At 38.2% G+C, this 15761-nt stretch overlaps 1 protein-coding gene and 1 pseudogene across 2 annotated transcripts in view; both read left to right on the forward strand.

Annotated features, from left to right (window-relative positions):
* Positions 1–8344, forward strand: part of SCML2 (Scm polycomb group protein like 2) — a 73835-nt gene extending 65491 nt beyond the window's left edge. For both annotated transcript variants that reach the window (XM_037157581.2, XM_053655755.1), the window contains 4 exons: positions 1380–1493; positions 2167–2409; positions 5563–5708; positions 6708–8344. In XM_037157581.2, the coding sequence (XP_037013476.2) occupies positions 1380–1493; positions 2167–2409; positions 5563–5708; positions 6708–6848 (644 nt within the window). In that variant the 3' untranslated portion in view covers positions 6849–8344. The remainder of the gene's footprint in view (positions 1–1379; positions 1494–2166; positions 2410–5562; positions 5709–6707) is intronic.
* Positions 8345–10908: 2564 nt separating this feature from the next.
* Positions 10909–14887, forward strand: LOC128625947 (transcription factor BTF3 homolog 4-like; annotated as a pseudogene).
* The last annotated feature ends 874 nt before the right edge of the window (positions 14888–15761 follow it).

Genomic DNA, 15761 nt, shown 5'->3' on the forward strand with positions numbered 1-15761 from the left:
TAGGAAGCTAAAATGTCATATAATTTGCTGTTCTTTCTGAGGTTCAGCCATTTTTTTCTTGAGTAAATGCTTTTTGGATTGTTGTAATCCTTTAGTTAATGTGCAGAGTTTTTTTAAATTTGATTTTGCCAGTGTTTTCATTGTTTTTATGAAGGAGTGAATTTTTGGGAGTCATTAATCAGTCATTCTGGAAGTGCCTCTCTATGACAACTTTTTCAAGTACTTTTTAAATTATCTGTTTTTTCCCTAGTTATTGCTGCTGGAACAATTTTATGCCTCAGCTTACTATAATACCCAGAAACAGAAATCAGGAGTCAATTTTTATGTTTGTATCAGCACCAGAGAGTAGACCATACACTAGCTTCATAAACTTTTCATACAGAAAGCATCAGAATATAAGTAAAAGATAAAGACTTTTTTCTGATCTTGCTAAGATCCTATATATCTATAGAAAACTATACTTCTGTATTCATGTTTTCTGTATCATGAAATGGGTTTGAAAAAGTCAATTACTTGTTTCCTTTGAATTTAAATATATTAACTGTAGAAATATTTGGCATTCACCAAAATATGTTTTGCCTGTTGCTTTTATAGTCCATGATTAAAAATAAAATCAAGTGGTAAGAGCTCTCTTAGAGTTGTTAGTCATTGGTCAGTAACTTGATGGTTAAAGGTTACTCATTAGATGATTTTGAGAGGCATGCCTTGGCCCCCTGCCATTTCGAACAAGATGAAGTTTGACTGGTACTTTCTCATTTCATTTTTTCTTCTCTTTTGAGGTCTAGTATCAGACATTTTAGATTTCTATTATACTTTATTTTTCTTTTTTGTTGGAGGTTAAATCAAGGTATTGATTAATATTTTAGAGTGTAATTGATAATTTGAAATTTTTTACTTTCAGGATCATGCCTTAAAGGAGTGGTCCTTTAGCTAGAAATGCATTTGGTTGAATGAGAAATAAGCAGGAGAGTTGTTGCAGTGGTAGCCCTAGGCCAGGATTGTTGCCTATAAGTTGGCGGTGTTCATTGTACCCTTATCCTTAACTACTCCGAATTCTTAACTTTTATTGCTCATGGGAACAAATTACCCAGGCCGTTTTAGACATATTGTACTGGTTTCCTCATTGCCTCCTGAGATCTTTGGATATATGTGATGGCCCTAGAATAAATAAAGCCTGAACATAATGCTTTAAACTCTTAAATATGATGTCACTGAAATATTTAATAGGATGAAATGAACATGTTATTCATAAACTATAGAATAATTGATAAATTGTTGATGAAGTCATAGGAAAGTGATTTAACACAAAAGTATCTTATGCTGATGATATGGAAATACTAGAGTATCTTAATTACAACAGACACTTGTTTCCAAAACAGTGAAAGAAGAAGTAACTGAAAAACAAACCACCAAACGACCTTCTGAGCAATCTGCATCTGATGTGGCTCCTCTTGCTCTTAAGGTCCCCAAAACAGAGATGGTTTCTTCTGAAGGTAAATAGTATTTACATGTCACAGGACTGGGAAGAACAATCATTCTCTACCACTTATATACCCTTTTGGGTGGTAGTGTTGGAGGTAGGGTGGTATATATTTGCCTAAATCATTTTGGCAGTTAGGCTACTACTTTGGCAGCTTTGTTGAGCAATTCACTTTCTTCAGAAGGGCACAATTATTGTTTCTCCTTAGATTAAAAAAACAAACTGTTACAGTAAAATTTTTTTCATTCAGCTTTATACTGCTAAAACTGATAGAGGAATAGAAAAACCCAGTACCTTTTTCCAGTGAAAGTTTTAAGTGCCCAGGTAGTATGCAAATGTTAGAAACTGACTGTGTGACCATAATAAATATAACAAATAGTTGTGAGGAATGGCATTTCTAAAAATGAATGCTTTAGTGAGGTGTTCACAGCCTTGGTGGAAAAACTTTCATGGGGTGGTTGCCGTGGGAACTGTAGGTAATGTCATAGAATAAATTTGGATATCAGGACAGTATCTATTACTATAAACACCAAGGAGGGGATGGTCATATACTTTGTGTTGTTTGTGGTTCAGTATAGCATGGCTTAAGTGAATTGTTAAAAATTAGGACAATTTTGACCTTTTCATAGTATTTGAACTATATGTAAATCTGTTGAAGATAACCACCTTTGTCTTTTTTCTTTCAGAAGAATTATTTTCTTATGAGGAAAATAGTACATCCACAGAGGAGCACCTTCCTATGGAGTACAAGGACCCACCACTAAATCCAGAAACTTATTTGAATCCTGAAAGTGCAGCTCTCATAAACACTGATACCACAATCCCTGAGAATTTTTATGAAAATATGCCAGGCTGCTCAAGTTCAGCACTAATGGATCCATTCTCTGCCATGAGTGATCCCCATGAATTCCAGATGCCGAACAGAGACGGTATATTTAAAAGTGGTGATTTTCAATCAATGTGCTTGTCTTTCCCCTTAAGGTTTCCATGCCTAATAACATCCCTAGGAATGTATCACATTGGAGAAAGTGCCAAATTGAGGAAGTTGAGTTATCTGCACATCACTCTCAGAGCCAATCCACTATTAACGTTGAAGATTGCCTCTGTGTAGATTGCCTCTGCTTTAGAGTGACGTGGTTTGTAGAGAGTCTGAAGATAGATGTTCATTATATAAAGGAGTAGTGTACTCTGAATTTTTAGGTATTTTTTTACAGAATGTGAACTTTTGAAGACAGGCCTTCTTAGTATAAAAGGCTCCAAAAGGTTACCTCTAATGCTGACTATCTGACTTCCGCATGTGTTCGTTACACTACCATGCCAAAGTAGCCTGTATTGGGGCTTGAGAAGACTAGGAGTGGAAAGACTAACAATAACATTATTTAATAGTAGTTACTTAAAAGTAATAAAAATCATCATTATCTTCATCACTATGAGACATTATGTGCCAGGCAAATAATATTTTACATAGCCTCGTGCATTACACCTTCATACTAATTCTTTGAGATGTAGGTGCTGGTAAACATTTTTAGGTGAAAAATCTGAGAAGTCACTTGACTAAAGTGAAAGTAGCTGAGCCAGTGCTTGAACCAGGCACTCTTGGCTCCATCCAAGGTGGTACTTTTTAGCTGCTGTGCTGCTCACATCTCCAGAGAAATAGGTAATCATTTCACTTTGGAAACTGCCTAGAGGTGTCACTACTTTTCTTTAAGGTATTGGAACTGTTACTTAAAGCTGAGACCACCCTTGATTGCTGATGATGCTCACACAAACTCCTGCCCTGACCCATTATTTGAATGAAACAAATTGTTGATTTTTATTAGAAGAAAGAAATTCGATAACATTATTAGGGATAAAAGCAAATAACTTTCACTTTATTTATTTCAGAAATAATTACTGATTTCCTAGTATACATAAGACAAAGCCATTCAGGAGAAAAGCATGATTGGACTTTGACTGTTTTTTACACAGTTACTTTGTTTGATGTAATTACTTGAATAATATTGATGTAATGTTTGCAACCTTCTCTGGTTGTTTTGAAGATATGGGACTGATTAAATATTTTTCCATAATAGATTGAAATTGATGCTCTTATAGTTGTTTTATTTTTAATATAACATTACAGTTTTATAACAGAAATAATATCTTATAGTTTATCTGTAGTAATCTGTAAAACTAGTTATATGTTATTCAAGTTATATGTTTATAGATGCAATAAGTTATTACTCAGCCATAAAAAAGAATGGACCTTACCATTTGCAATAGTAAGGTCCATTCTTACTATATGGATGGAAGGTATTATGCTAAGTGAAACAAGTCAGAGAAAGACAAATACCATATGATTTCACTTATATGTGGAATATAAAAAGCAAAATAAATGAACAAACAAAACGGAAATAGACAAGGAAAAAAAAGACATAACTATATCCTCCCTGTGAACTGTTAGATCACCTAGTTGGAAAACTACCTCACATTACCAACAGTCTGAAAAACTGCACAAATAGTCTAATTCAATCTAGACATTTGTTCAGTATAAGTTCACCTATCAACCTAATTCACCATGTAAGATCATTGAAACTCCTTTATCACTCTGAAACACTGGAAGAGCTAGTAAATTATAAATGGGGAAAAAAGGTATAACTATACCAGATTCTGATGACAGAAACTAGAAATAGTACAAAACATAATTTAGTGGTATGAGTCACCTTGCCAATAAGTTTATGTTAAATTGAGTCTCTTTTGAGTTAAAGAAAACCTTTCTGTCTAAATTATTAGAATGACTTAGGTATGGCATGGTCTATACCATTATCATTTTTACTTCAGTTGATTCAGCCCAGTAGCATGTCTTCATAGATATGACCAACATTTTTATCTCTGACAAATGGAAGAGGAAGATGTATTTTAGTAGAGTTTTTATTTCACATCAAAGTTATGATATGAAAAAGAAAAATAAAATTATAATACGCACAAACTGACCATTGTCAGTTTTTTTATATCTTCTATTTTTCTTTGCCCTTTCCCTTGGTAAATACTCATAATGTCCCTTAAATGGACAGAGCTTAGACAATAGGAAAGAAAAGGTACACCTTTGGCTAATTTATGCAAAAAAAATCAAATTTGTATTGACAGTTCTTGGTTAGAAACACAATATAAATCTTCCTAGCAAATTACAAAACTCTGTTATCACACACTATAGAGAGTTGAGTGCTATAGTTGAGAAAATGAATACTTGTCTAGACACAGCACAACTTAACATCACAGCTAAAACTTTCTGAGGTATGAACACTTCAATTGTTTTATCTCAGTTATTTATTTTTTAATATATAAAACTTCAACCAAAATACCTATTATTGTACAATTATTTAAACTTGAAAGAGGTATTCGATATAATATTAAAGTTATTTCTTACCTAGCTAATCAAAAAATAAACTTGTTTTCAAAATTCAGATAAACATTTGAGCTTTGATAAACAAGAATTTAAAGATAAAATAATGTTAAAAGTGTCCATATTGAATACATGGAAGAGATTCAGTAAATAATTTGGGTGTCAAAGATAATAGGTTTTTAAAATTCACTGATTAAACTGAATAAATTTAAGCAATTATAAAATTAATTTTGGGAAATTTCCATTGTATTTAGCTAGTAAAATAAATCTAACCTACACAGACCAAGAGGAGAGAGATTGAGAGAAGTTCACTGAAATACTTAGAGAGTAATAGGTTATCTTAGATTGACCTAATTAACCCAATCAGATTACCCAATACAGTAACAGATCTTTTGCTGTATTTGTGGCCAAAGAGACCGTGGGTTGTTAAGTCTGTTTTATGATGTTTGAAGCTTTCTGGTAACTTCTGAAGCTGCTTTTGTTGTTCATGGGCAGTCAGATGGGACACTTGTGGTACCCATCCTCACGCCATCTTCGTGTAAGCTTTTACTGGATTTTACATTTGGAGTCCCGGGTCCTTGCTGGACTAACAAATGGTTCCAGAAATGAGACCAGCACTTCCTATCTAACATCTCTTCTTTCAGAATAATGATCAGGTCAAGTATGAAATGTCTTTTCCCTCCCTCTATTGAAACTCTAGGTTATATAGCTGTATCTGACCCCAGTGTCCTGACACAGAGCTTCTCTAAGGACCCTGAAACCTGGTGTGTGGATGAAGTGATACAGTTTATGAATTATAAAGATCCTAGGATTTCAGGCCCCCTCGCAGACATCTTCAGGGAACATGTAATGTATCTTTTGATCCCGTTTTCCTGCCTTTGAATGACTTATGTGCAGGCTGTTCGGTTGGATGTTGATTAGTATGGATGGTGGGGGAACCCTATCAACTGATCTTTTCCTTATGTGAGAAAAGGTTACTTTGCTCAAAATTAGATCCTGAAGTGGTAGAGGTTGGACCTGTGCTTTAAACTTTTTAAAAAGTACCTAAAATACTGCAAGTCATCAGGTTCTCAAGAGATGATTCATCCTGGTCACTCATTCTCAGATAATCTTCTTTGTAATGATTGCTACAAGGATCCTCCTCCCCACCTACTCCCTGCTTGGCCCTAGGACCATAAGTAGGAGGGGGTGATCACAGGCTGTAACGGGTGTTCTCCTTGTTACGATGCCAATGAATTAAGCAACTGTATAAGATTAAGTACAGCTTTATTTTAACTAAGAACTCATGAGTACCAAATAATATGCTTCTGTGACATAAATTGGTTAATTAAGGAAATAAAGAATTTTAGGAGAATACCTTACATCTTTTATGTAATATGTTTATAATATTTTCTAATAAATCATATTTGTGACTAAATATTTGATGTATCCTTTTCAGTATTGCAAGATAATTAATAATTGGTTTTAGCATCTAATTAATTAGCTTCAGGCAACTGATGAGCTTTCACCATAAACACAGCACTGTCTGGCACATTTACAGTTTGCATTGATGCCAATGTACTCATATCCCCAGCCTTTCTAAGAAAGTTAATGACCATCTGAAATTCATTTTTACCACTTAACAATTTTTCATCCTTTGTCATAGATAATGTAGTATTTTATTCAATATACAGTATTTAAAATTAGGTAGTTTATGCTTAGGCCATTTTTTAAAGATATATTTTAAATAATATTCAGGGAATATATATAGGGAATATACAGCTGCTGTTTTACATGCTTTTATATATAAAGAACTTTGGATAAAAAATGAAAGCATTATTAATTATAAGTTTTTTCTCTCTGCAGGAAATTGATGGGAAGGCTCTGCTACTACTCCACAGTGATGTTATAATGAAGTATATGGGGCTGAAGTTGGGGCCGGCTCTGAAGTTGTGTTACTACATTGAAAAACTTAAAGAAGGGAGATACAACTTTAAAAATTTATAAGTTTAGGTTAGACATAATTCTCAGTTTTCTTGATAACTTATTAATCTAAAAGTATTTTTATTCTCTTAGTGGTTTTAGGTTTTCAGGCAGTTCCTAAAAAGATCGTTATATGTAGAATTGCAGAGCTACAGTTCAATCTACTACTTTATATACCATTTAATGTGTTAGTATTAGTATATTCAAATTTGGCACTTCTTTATGTCTTCTTATAATTTACAGTTTATTGTTTTATCATGCAGTTTACAAGTATACTTCATGTAGGTTACAGAGAAACACTTTTGATTTTGATTAAAGTTTATATATAGAACCAAAACAGCTAAATCCCAAAGGGAAAAGTGTCAGGGCTTGACAAGTTCTTTAATAAACTCCATGAGGAATGTTCCTCAGAATTTAAAGATACAGCTGGAGATATCATCTCTTTCTCATTTATTTTATGTCTGTAATAGCAATGTTCCATTTGTGTTCTACCACTTTCCAGAAAGGGAATAGCCATATAACTTATTTTTCTTTCGTTATTTCTCTGTATGATGTATTTGTTCATATTTAAAGAAAAAACAAACATAAACTTTCACAAAGTGTTCTTACAGTTTTGGATAAATTTCAGCCAGTTATAGGCTAGACAGAATAGTTGTTTTACGCAGGAAATAATTAACTACAACAGTAGTTTGGATGGAGTCTGATTAATTTTTTTTCAACAAAATACCTATGTTTTAAAACTTTAAGTAGGCATTCATTTCTCACATCTCTATTTGAAGACAACTGTGCCCACATGTTTAAAAGTTATGTATTTTATCGTCTGTGTTTATTCTTCATATGGATATTATACCATATTTATATATTATTCTATACCTGTAGGTATACAAAGAAGTAAATCTGTTCTTTTTGAATTTAATATGGCACTTTACACTGCCACAGAGGTAATGATAAGCTATTTATATAATAAGACGTTTTATTCAGTAAAAAAAAATACGTGCATCGTTTGCTGTCACTAGTACCTCTCACTTTAGTTTTCAGGGGATAAGGAACAATTCATAGATTGGTTTCCATACAGGGAAATTCTCTGTCCTATGCAATGTTTCTAGTTCTGAGCCATTTATACAGCTAAATTTTGGAAGATGCATCAATTCTGACTTATTTCGGGCTTAACTTTTAAAGTAGAACTTTCAGGGGGAAATGGTGTTATATGTTTTATTGTTATTACTTTTGTATAACTTTGGAATACTGTTTATAAGCTATGAGAATCTGTGCTAAAAGTATTAGCCACTTGTTGAAAATGCCAATAAAACACACACCAGGGACAAGAATGTACATTTTATTTTTTAGTAAACCAAATGTACTTTGTACTAGAATGCAAGTATTTAAAGGGTGGTTTCACCTATGTTTTTCTTTTGTGTTATAAGATAAAATTCTAATTTAAACTTGGTCTTCTCTCAAATTGTTTGAGTGAAGATGCCACGTCCATTTAACAGTCCTCAGGTGTTTATACAAATACTGTTTTTATAGTTCTCAGATTTTAAATATAATAAAGTTAAATAACCAAAAAACTAGTGTCAAAGCCTCAGATGTGATTTGCTTTTACCTCGTTACATTTATGTATGGATTGGTTATATCGAAAAAGTACTCTAGTAAGTTTGTGATTTTGCATGTCCAAATACTTGACTTTGAACACATTTGTGGTTTTATATGTCCAAATACTTGAGTTTTAACACTTGACCTCATTCTACCTGTGAATAGATTCCTAGGAGCAAAGGCTGGCCTCTTGTGGGGCCCTTCAACAAGACCCCAGGGGACTAGTCAGAAGTTAAATCAGTGAGCTTCATCTGTGCTCAAAAGTTTTGTTACTTGCAATGTTGTTGATGGAGCGAGCATGCTAGAAAATGCCAGTGCCCCCAGATACCGTCCCACCTGAGTTCATATGTCTGGCTGGCAGTTCTGGCTGCTCCTTTACCCCTGGAGCCAGAGCCATACTGCCCCTCTGCCTTCAGCTCTCCCATCTTACACAGTGGAAGGGCCTTAGAGCCTCAGGGTTGTGGCCTTCTGTATCCCACCTCTCAGCCCACCCATCCCAGGAGCCACTGCTCAGTGCCTGGGAACCCAGCAACTTCCCACTGTTGCTGCTCAGGTGACTGGCATGGCGTGGTCATCTGCTGTCTGAGACTTGGGTGATTCAGAACCACTTGTTCACTGAGGGGCTGTAAATTACTAGTGTAGAGAATATCATGTTATATTAGCCTCCAATGAACTTGCCAGGCTTTTTTTTTTTTAATAGCACTTAATGAGTTTTTTTCCCATTAAAAATCTGTATCATTTTTTAAATTGTATTTTTATTGATTATGCTATTACAGTTGTCCTGGTTTTCCCTTTATCCCCCTCTAATCCCCCCTCCACCAAGCACCCCCCACTCCCTCAGTCAATCTCTCCACCATTTGTCATGTCCATGGGTTATTGGGTACTCCATACATCACTGTACTTTATATCCCCATGGCTATTTTCTTAAAGCCATGGAGGGGAAGGGAAGGAGAAAGAAACACCAATGTGTAGTTGCCTCTCACGTGTCCCCTACTGGAGGTCCAGGCTGCAACCTAGGCATGTACCCTAGTCGGGGTCAAACTGGCAACGCCGTGATTTGCAGTCTGGCTGGCATTCAACCACTGAGCCACACCAGCCAGGGCCCCAAAACTATTCTGTAACTAGTTATTTGTACTCTAATCCTCACCTCTTCATCCATTCTCCCACACCCCCTCCCATTAAACAACCATCAAAATGCTCTTTGTATCCATGATTCTGTCCTTGTTTGCTTAGTTTTTTAGATTCAACTGTTGATTTGTATTTTTTACCATTTTATTGGGCATAGTTTTGATCTTTTTCTTGAAGTCCCTTTAACATGTCATACAATAATGGTTTGGTGATGATGAACTCCTTTAGTTTTTTCTTATCTGGGAAGTTGTTTACCTGCCCTTTGATTCTAAATGATATCTCTGCTGGGTAGAGCAATCGTGACTGTAGGTCCCTGCTTTTCCTGACATTGAATATCTCTTGCCACTCCCTTCTAGGCTACAAAGTTTCTCTTGAGAAATCCAGTGACAGTCTTCTGAGTACTCCCCTATAGATAAGTAACTTCTTTCTTCTTTCTGTTAAGATTTTCTCTTCATCTTTTAACCTTCTGTGTTTTAATTATGATGTATCTTGGAGTGGGCCTCTTTGCATCCATCTAGCTTGGGGGTCTCTGTGCTTCCTTGCTTCTCTGACCTTCCTGCACACTAAAGGCAACTCTGGTGTTATGGGTCCCTCTTCCCTGGCTTTAGGGGCACTATCATCCCTGCAGGGATATCCTTAATACATATGGGGCCCCACTCCTCCCCTCAAGCTGCTAGATCTCATGGAGGTGACTCCACATTCACGGAAAGGAGAGCCTTGGGCTGCTTGTGTTACAGCATGTGCATCAGCTCCCAGTGACTGAGTGGTGAGCATCATGATATTTCTTTCAGTCATTCTGTGGCCTGCTCTTCAGATGAAGAACTAAGGGCTTAATTAAGCTCATTTGTTTGGGAAAATAACCCTTCGGAGGCAAGGGGGCAGCCAAAACTGGGTTATGACCTCTGCAGGCCTCACTCCACCTGCCTAGGTGGGCCTGGGCTGCTCAAGTCCCTTGATGTTGGAGTGGAGGGTCATACTCCACGAGGTGCAGAAGTTGATTCATGGAGAGCACATTGAGCACATCGCATGTTAGATTTATATAAGACGAGAGATGTTAAGCTCTTCCACATTTAATGTATAGATTGACTAATGTAAAGCGTCCCGACGTCCTGGGTGGTAGTGACCGTTGGGACCACCCCAGCCCTTCCGAGTTGTCCCCTGTGCTTAGAGACACACAGCCTGGAAGCAGCATTTCCCACTGTGCCTTATGGTAGGGTGGGTTCAGTTCTACCACAAGTGGGGGAGGGAGGAAAGTAATTTTCCATCGCTGGCTGCTCAGGACAGGCCTCTGGGCATCAGCAGAAGGCAGATGTGGGTTTTGCCAGGCCCCTGGGTGTCATCTTGAGATTCACCCACTTCAGTCATGAGGGAAGCTGAAGCCAGTGCCCGAGATTCCCAGAAAGCCTTGCACTTCTGGATCTCTGGAAACTTCTCTCGCTTTGGCCCCCTGTCTTCCAGCAGCTGGGTAAGCTGGTTCTGTATGACAGCACTTCTGTCCTGAAAACTCAGAATGGCTGTTGGGACCCTACTTAAATCCTGATTGGTCCACCTCAGGGTGGCATCCTGCCCACTGGTTGGAGGGGAGAGTAGAAGTTCACAGGGGAGGGGCCTTTGTTTTCCCTAGTTTAAGTAAACTAGTACATTTAAGCAAATGTAAAACTTCCTTGGGAGATGTGACATGGTTTTATGAAGCAAATAGGAAAGAAGAATGACACCTGTTAAACTATCACCATCAACTTTAATATGCAACCAATTTCACAGATGCTAAGATGTGACAAAATCAGTGGCTTAAGATTCATAAAATGTTAACACTCAAAAGCTGAACTCCAGTAATTTTTAAAGGTCTCTGCAAAGGAACTGAGTTAAAGGCCAACAATGTAAACCCAAGGGACCATAATAGAATGGCCACGCTGGTCTAAGCTTTGTTAGAACTGCGGTACATATGAAAACCAAAGCAATCTAATTGGTCTGCCCAAAATGCACAGTCATCCAGACTTTGAAGTGTCAAAGTCTATCCCCTACCATAAGCAAAAGCCTTGCCATGAATGTACGTTTTACCTTTAGGCATAAGCTAATGCTAGCTGGGATGAAGGCGTCACAGCGAGACATTCACAATTTCCTCCATGCAGCAAGGGAAAAGGAGAACAGGCTGGAGAGATTGTAGATTAACACAGCCTGAAAGACACGTCACCCAAGTGCCATACTTGGCCCTTGTTTAGATCCTGATCAAAAGAAGCCAACAGTAAAAAGGCATTTATGAGAGAATCCAGGAAAGGTGACCACCCAGTGGCTATTAGATGATGTGCAAGAGCTGTTCCTTTATGACAGTGGTACTCCTGCTCTTACCATTATGTTTTGAAAGGGAGGGGCACCTCATCTCTTAGAAATGATACTGAAGTTTCATGGGTGAGATGGCATTGGGGGCTGTTTTGAAGACGTCTAGGAGGAGTTGGGTGTAGAAGGAATGGGGTTACCAGTGGTGTTACTTGTGTAGGCCAGGTGATGAATATGTGGGAGACCCTCCTACAAGTCTCTGTATTCTTCTGTTGGTTTGATAATTCCCATAACAAAATGTTTAAGAGAAGTAAGTATCCAGAATATGAAGACAAAGCTCCCTATTTTTAAGAATGTCTAAATTGAAGCAAATTCTGTCCATAGAGAATTTCACTATGTCAGTGATAAATATTTAGACACCTTCCTTGAGATTTTTTACCATTAGCTGAAAACAGTTAAGCTGCTTGCCCCTGAGAACACCTGTTCCATCTGATATGGTTAAAAAGGAAAACAAGGAGGGACTTCCGCCAAGATGGAGGCATAGGTTGAGACGTCGTGCTTCCTCACACAACCAAGTTTAGAGACAGTTAAATAATAGCAACAGAAAACACAGCCAGAACATAGAAAATTGAATTTTTCGGAAGTCTGATAACAAAAATTCTTCAGCCTGACTGGTAAGAGGGGCGAAACAGGCAGCTGGCAGAGTGTGGTAGCACAGGAAAACTCCGTCAGACGGACTCAGGTGTGCAGAATCCAGGTGCAGGGGTGGACCTAGTGAGCAACCCAGCAAGCGACCTCCAGGAAACAGCGAGGGAGCAGGGCTGCGGGTTGACTGTGGTCATGCATTCGTGTGTGGAGTGGGTGATTGGACGGGAACCAGCAGACCCAGCCGCAAGCAGAGGCGGAGGGCACCGCAATTTCCCCACTCTAACCCCGCCTCCACATACAGCATCATAATCCAGCGACCTAAGTGGCCCTTTCCCGGTGAACAACCTAAGGCTCTGCTCCTCTCGGAGCAGCCCGAAACAGCCGAGGGGGCCACGATTTGCCCGCTCTGACCACGCCCCCACATATAGCATCACAACCCAGCGACCTGGGAGTCCAAGGCTCGCTCCTCACACTTTAAGGGAGTGAACAGACCAAAAATGGCTCAAGAAAATCTCAAAGCCCCAGAGCCTATAAATCTAAGCGATGAAGAAATAGCAAAACTCTCAGACACACAGTTTAAAACACTGGTCATCAGGATCCTCACAGAACTGGTTGATTATAGCCACAAATTAGACAAACATATGAAGGGGAAACTAATTGAAATGAATGGAATTGCACAGGAAACCAATAGCGATGAAAAGGAAACTGGGACTCAAATCAATGGAATGGACCAGAAGAAAGCAAATAATGGCTAAACAGAAAAGAGTCAAGAAGCAAGAATTCAAAAAAATGAGGAGAGTCTTAGGAACCTCCAGGACATCTTTCAATGCTCCAACATCCGAATTATAGGGGTACCAGAAGGGGGGAAAGGAAGAGCCACCAGTGGAAAACTTATTTGAACAAATCATAAAGGAAAATTTCCCCAATATGGCAAAGGAAATAGAATTCCAGGAAATCCAGGAAGCTCAGAGAGTCCCAAAGAAGTTGGACCCAAGAAGAAACACACCAAGACACATCATCATTACATTAGCCAAGATTCAAATGAAGGAGAGAATCCTAGAAGCAGCAAGAGATAAGGGGACAGTCACCTACAAAGGAGTCCCCATCAGACTGTCAGCTGATTTCTCAAAAGAGACCTTACAGGCAAGAAGGGGCTGGAAAGAGGTATTCCAAGTCATGAAATCCAAAGATCTACAACCAAGACTGCTCTATCTACCAAAACTTTCATTTAGAATGGAAGGACAGATAAAGTGCTTCTCAGATAAGATCAAATTCAAGGAGTTCATCATCACCAAGCCCTTATTATATGAAATGTTAAAGGGACTTACCTAAGAAAAATAAGTTAAAAAAAAAACATGAACAGTGAAAGAACAGCAAACTCACAGTTATTAACAACCACACCTAAAACAAAAGCAACTAAAAGGACAGCTAGACCAGGAGTGGAAACATAGCAATTAAGATCTCAAGGAGGGTTAGCAACAGTGGAGTGGGAGGAGGAGAAGGGGGGAGAAGGTACAGAAAATAAGTAGCGTAGACAGTAGATAGAAAATAGATGGGGGGGCAAGAATAGTATGGGAAATATAGAATCTAAAGAACTTGAGATACATGGTCATAAACTAAAGGGGGGGAATGGTGGGGACAGGGAGGTAGGATGGAGGGAAATGAAGGGGGGAATAGAACAACTGTTACAGCATAATCAATAATAAAATAAATTAAAAAAGAGGAAAACAAGGTTAAAGTAATATATATATATACACACATTAAATACAAATATATATTAATTTAATTTATTATAAATAAAATAATACAGTCTCAAGTGAAAACACATTCCTTGGTCAGCAAATACACCTGGAAGGTGTGTAGAAAACATTGCGAGGAACTGAAGAAATGGGGCAGCCCTCTTGCTCTTGCTGTGTGTCTGTTGGAGGGCCCTCCCTGCTTTAGATTTACCAATAATGTGAATCGGGAACAGTTAGCCAAACTATAGGCTCAGGTCCAGATACAGGGCAAGGGCAGAACTTGCAGAAAGATGGTACATAGAATAGCTACAGCTGATGACCAAAGACTTCAGTGTTTTCTAAAAATGTCTGTAAATAATACAGCTGCTATTGAAGAGGTTAACATGATTAAAGATGATGGAACAGCTATTTGTTGCAAAAATCCCAAAGTCCAAGCTTCCCTTTCTGCTAACACCTTTGCAATTATTGGTCATGCAGAAGCCAAGCCAATCACACAAAAGCTTCCTGAAATATGAGGTCAGCTTGGTGCTGACAGCTTAACAGGGTCTTGAACGTTAGCTGAGCAATTCCCTTGGCAAACATGGTAACAGAAGCAAAAGCAGAGACACCGATGAGGAGGACGATTGGGTTCCAGATCTCGTACACAATTTTGGTAAGGCATCAAAGAATGAAGCTAACTAAAATCATTTCTGGCTTTTGGAAGCTGCATGGGCTGTGGTTCCCAAGTTTTCCAGACATAGAGAATATCAACTCGTAGCAGTTCAATGACAAATATTTTGTATATTAAAAAGAACGGAAGAAACAGATACTAGGATAAACTGCACTGGGAGGACTGCCATTCTGTGGAATGAAAATTCAGGTGCTTCTAAAACTCACCAGTTGATGGCATAATGTCAGGATGCTTTTCTGGAAGAATCAAGTGTCAGAAAGGGAAAACCCTCGTTGTATCATTAATACCCCCCTCAAAACTGCCTCTCTTCCTCTCCCCCCGATTATTGATAGTTTCTTTTTATGATTTTACAATGTCCTCTTTTATTATTCTTCTTTTCTAATTGTTGACACTATTACAGATATCCCGCATTTGCCCTTTTCCACCCAACCCCTGCCCCCCACCAAGGCCTTCACCACACTGTTGTCTGTGTCCATGGACTATGCATATATGCATACATGTTTTTGGCTGGTCTCTTCCAGCCCCCTCACATTCCTCCCCTCTGAAGTGTGTCAGTCTGTTCCATGTATCCATGCCTCTGGTCCTATTTTGGGCATCTGTTCATTAGATTCCACATGGAAGTGAAATCATATGGTATTTGCCTCCCATGGAGCCTTCTGGTGAATTCCTCCAAGTAGCAGGCCTGGTTGTTTCAAAGTGGTGAGCACTCTGTCTTAATTTGGTGTTTGCAGTTATCATTTCTCCAGTGTCATTGCTTTTCAGACAAAGGGATTCATTTCCTTTTCCCTTGTTTCCCCACATGTATTAAGAATATCCCCTCGGGGATGACAGTACCCCTAAAGCCTGGGAAGGTGGGCTCATAACGCCAGTTACCTCTAGTATGCA

Source organism: Artibeus jamaicensis, unplaced genomic scaffold (assembly GCF_021234435.1).
Source record: "Artibeus jamaicensis isolate MK-2021 breed Jamaican fruit bat unplaced genomic scaffold, CSHL_Jam_final scaffold_1283, whole genome shotgun sequence".
NCBI lineage: Eukaryota > Metazoa > Chordata > Mammalia > Chiroptera > Phyllostomidae > Artibeus > Artibeus jamaicensis.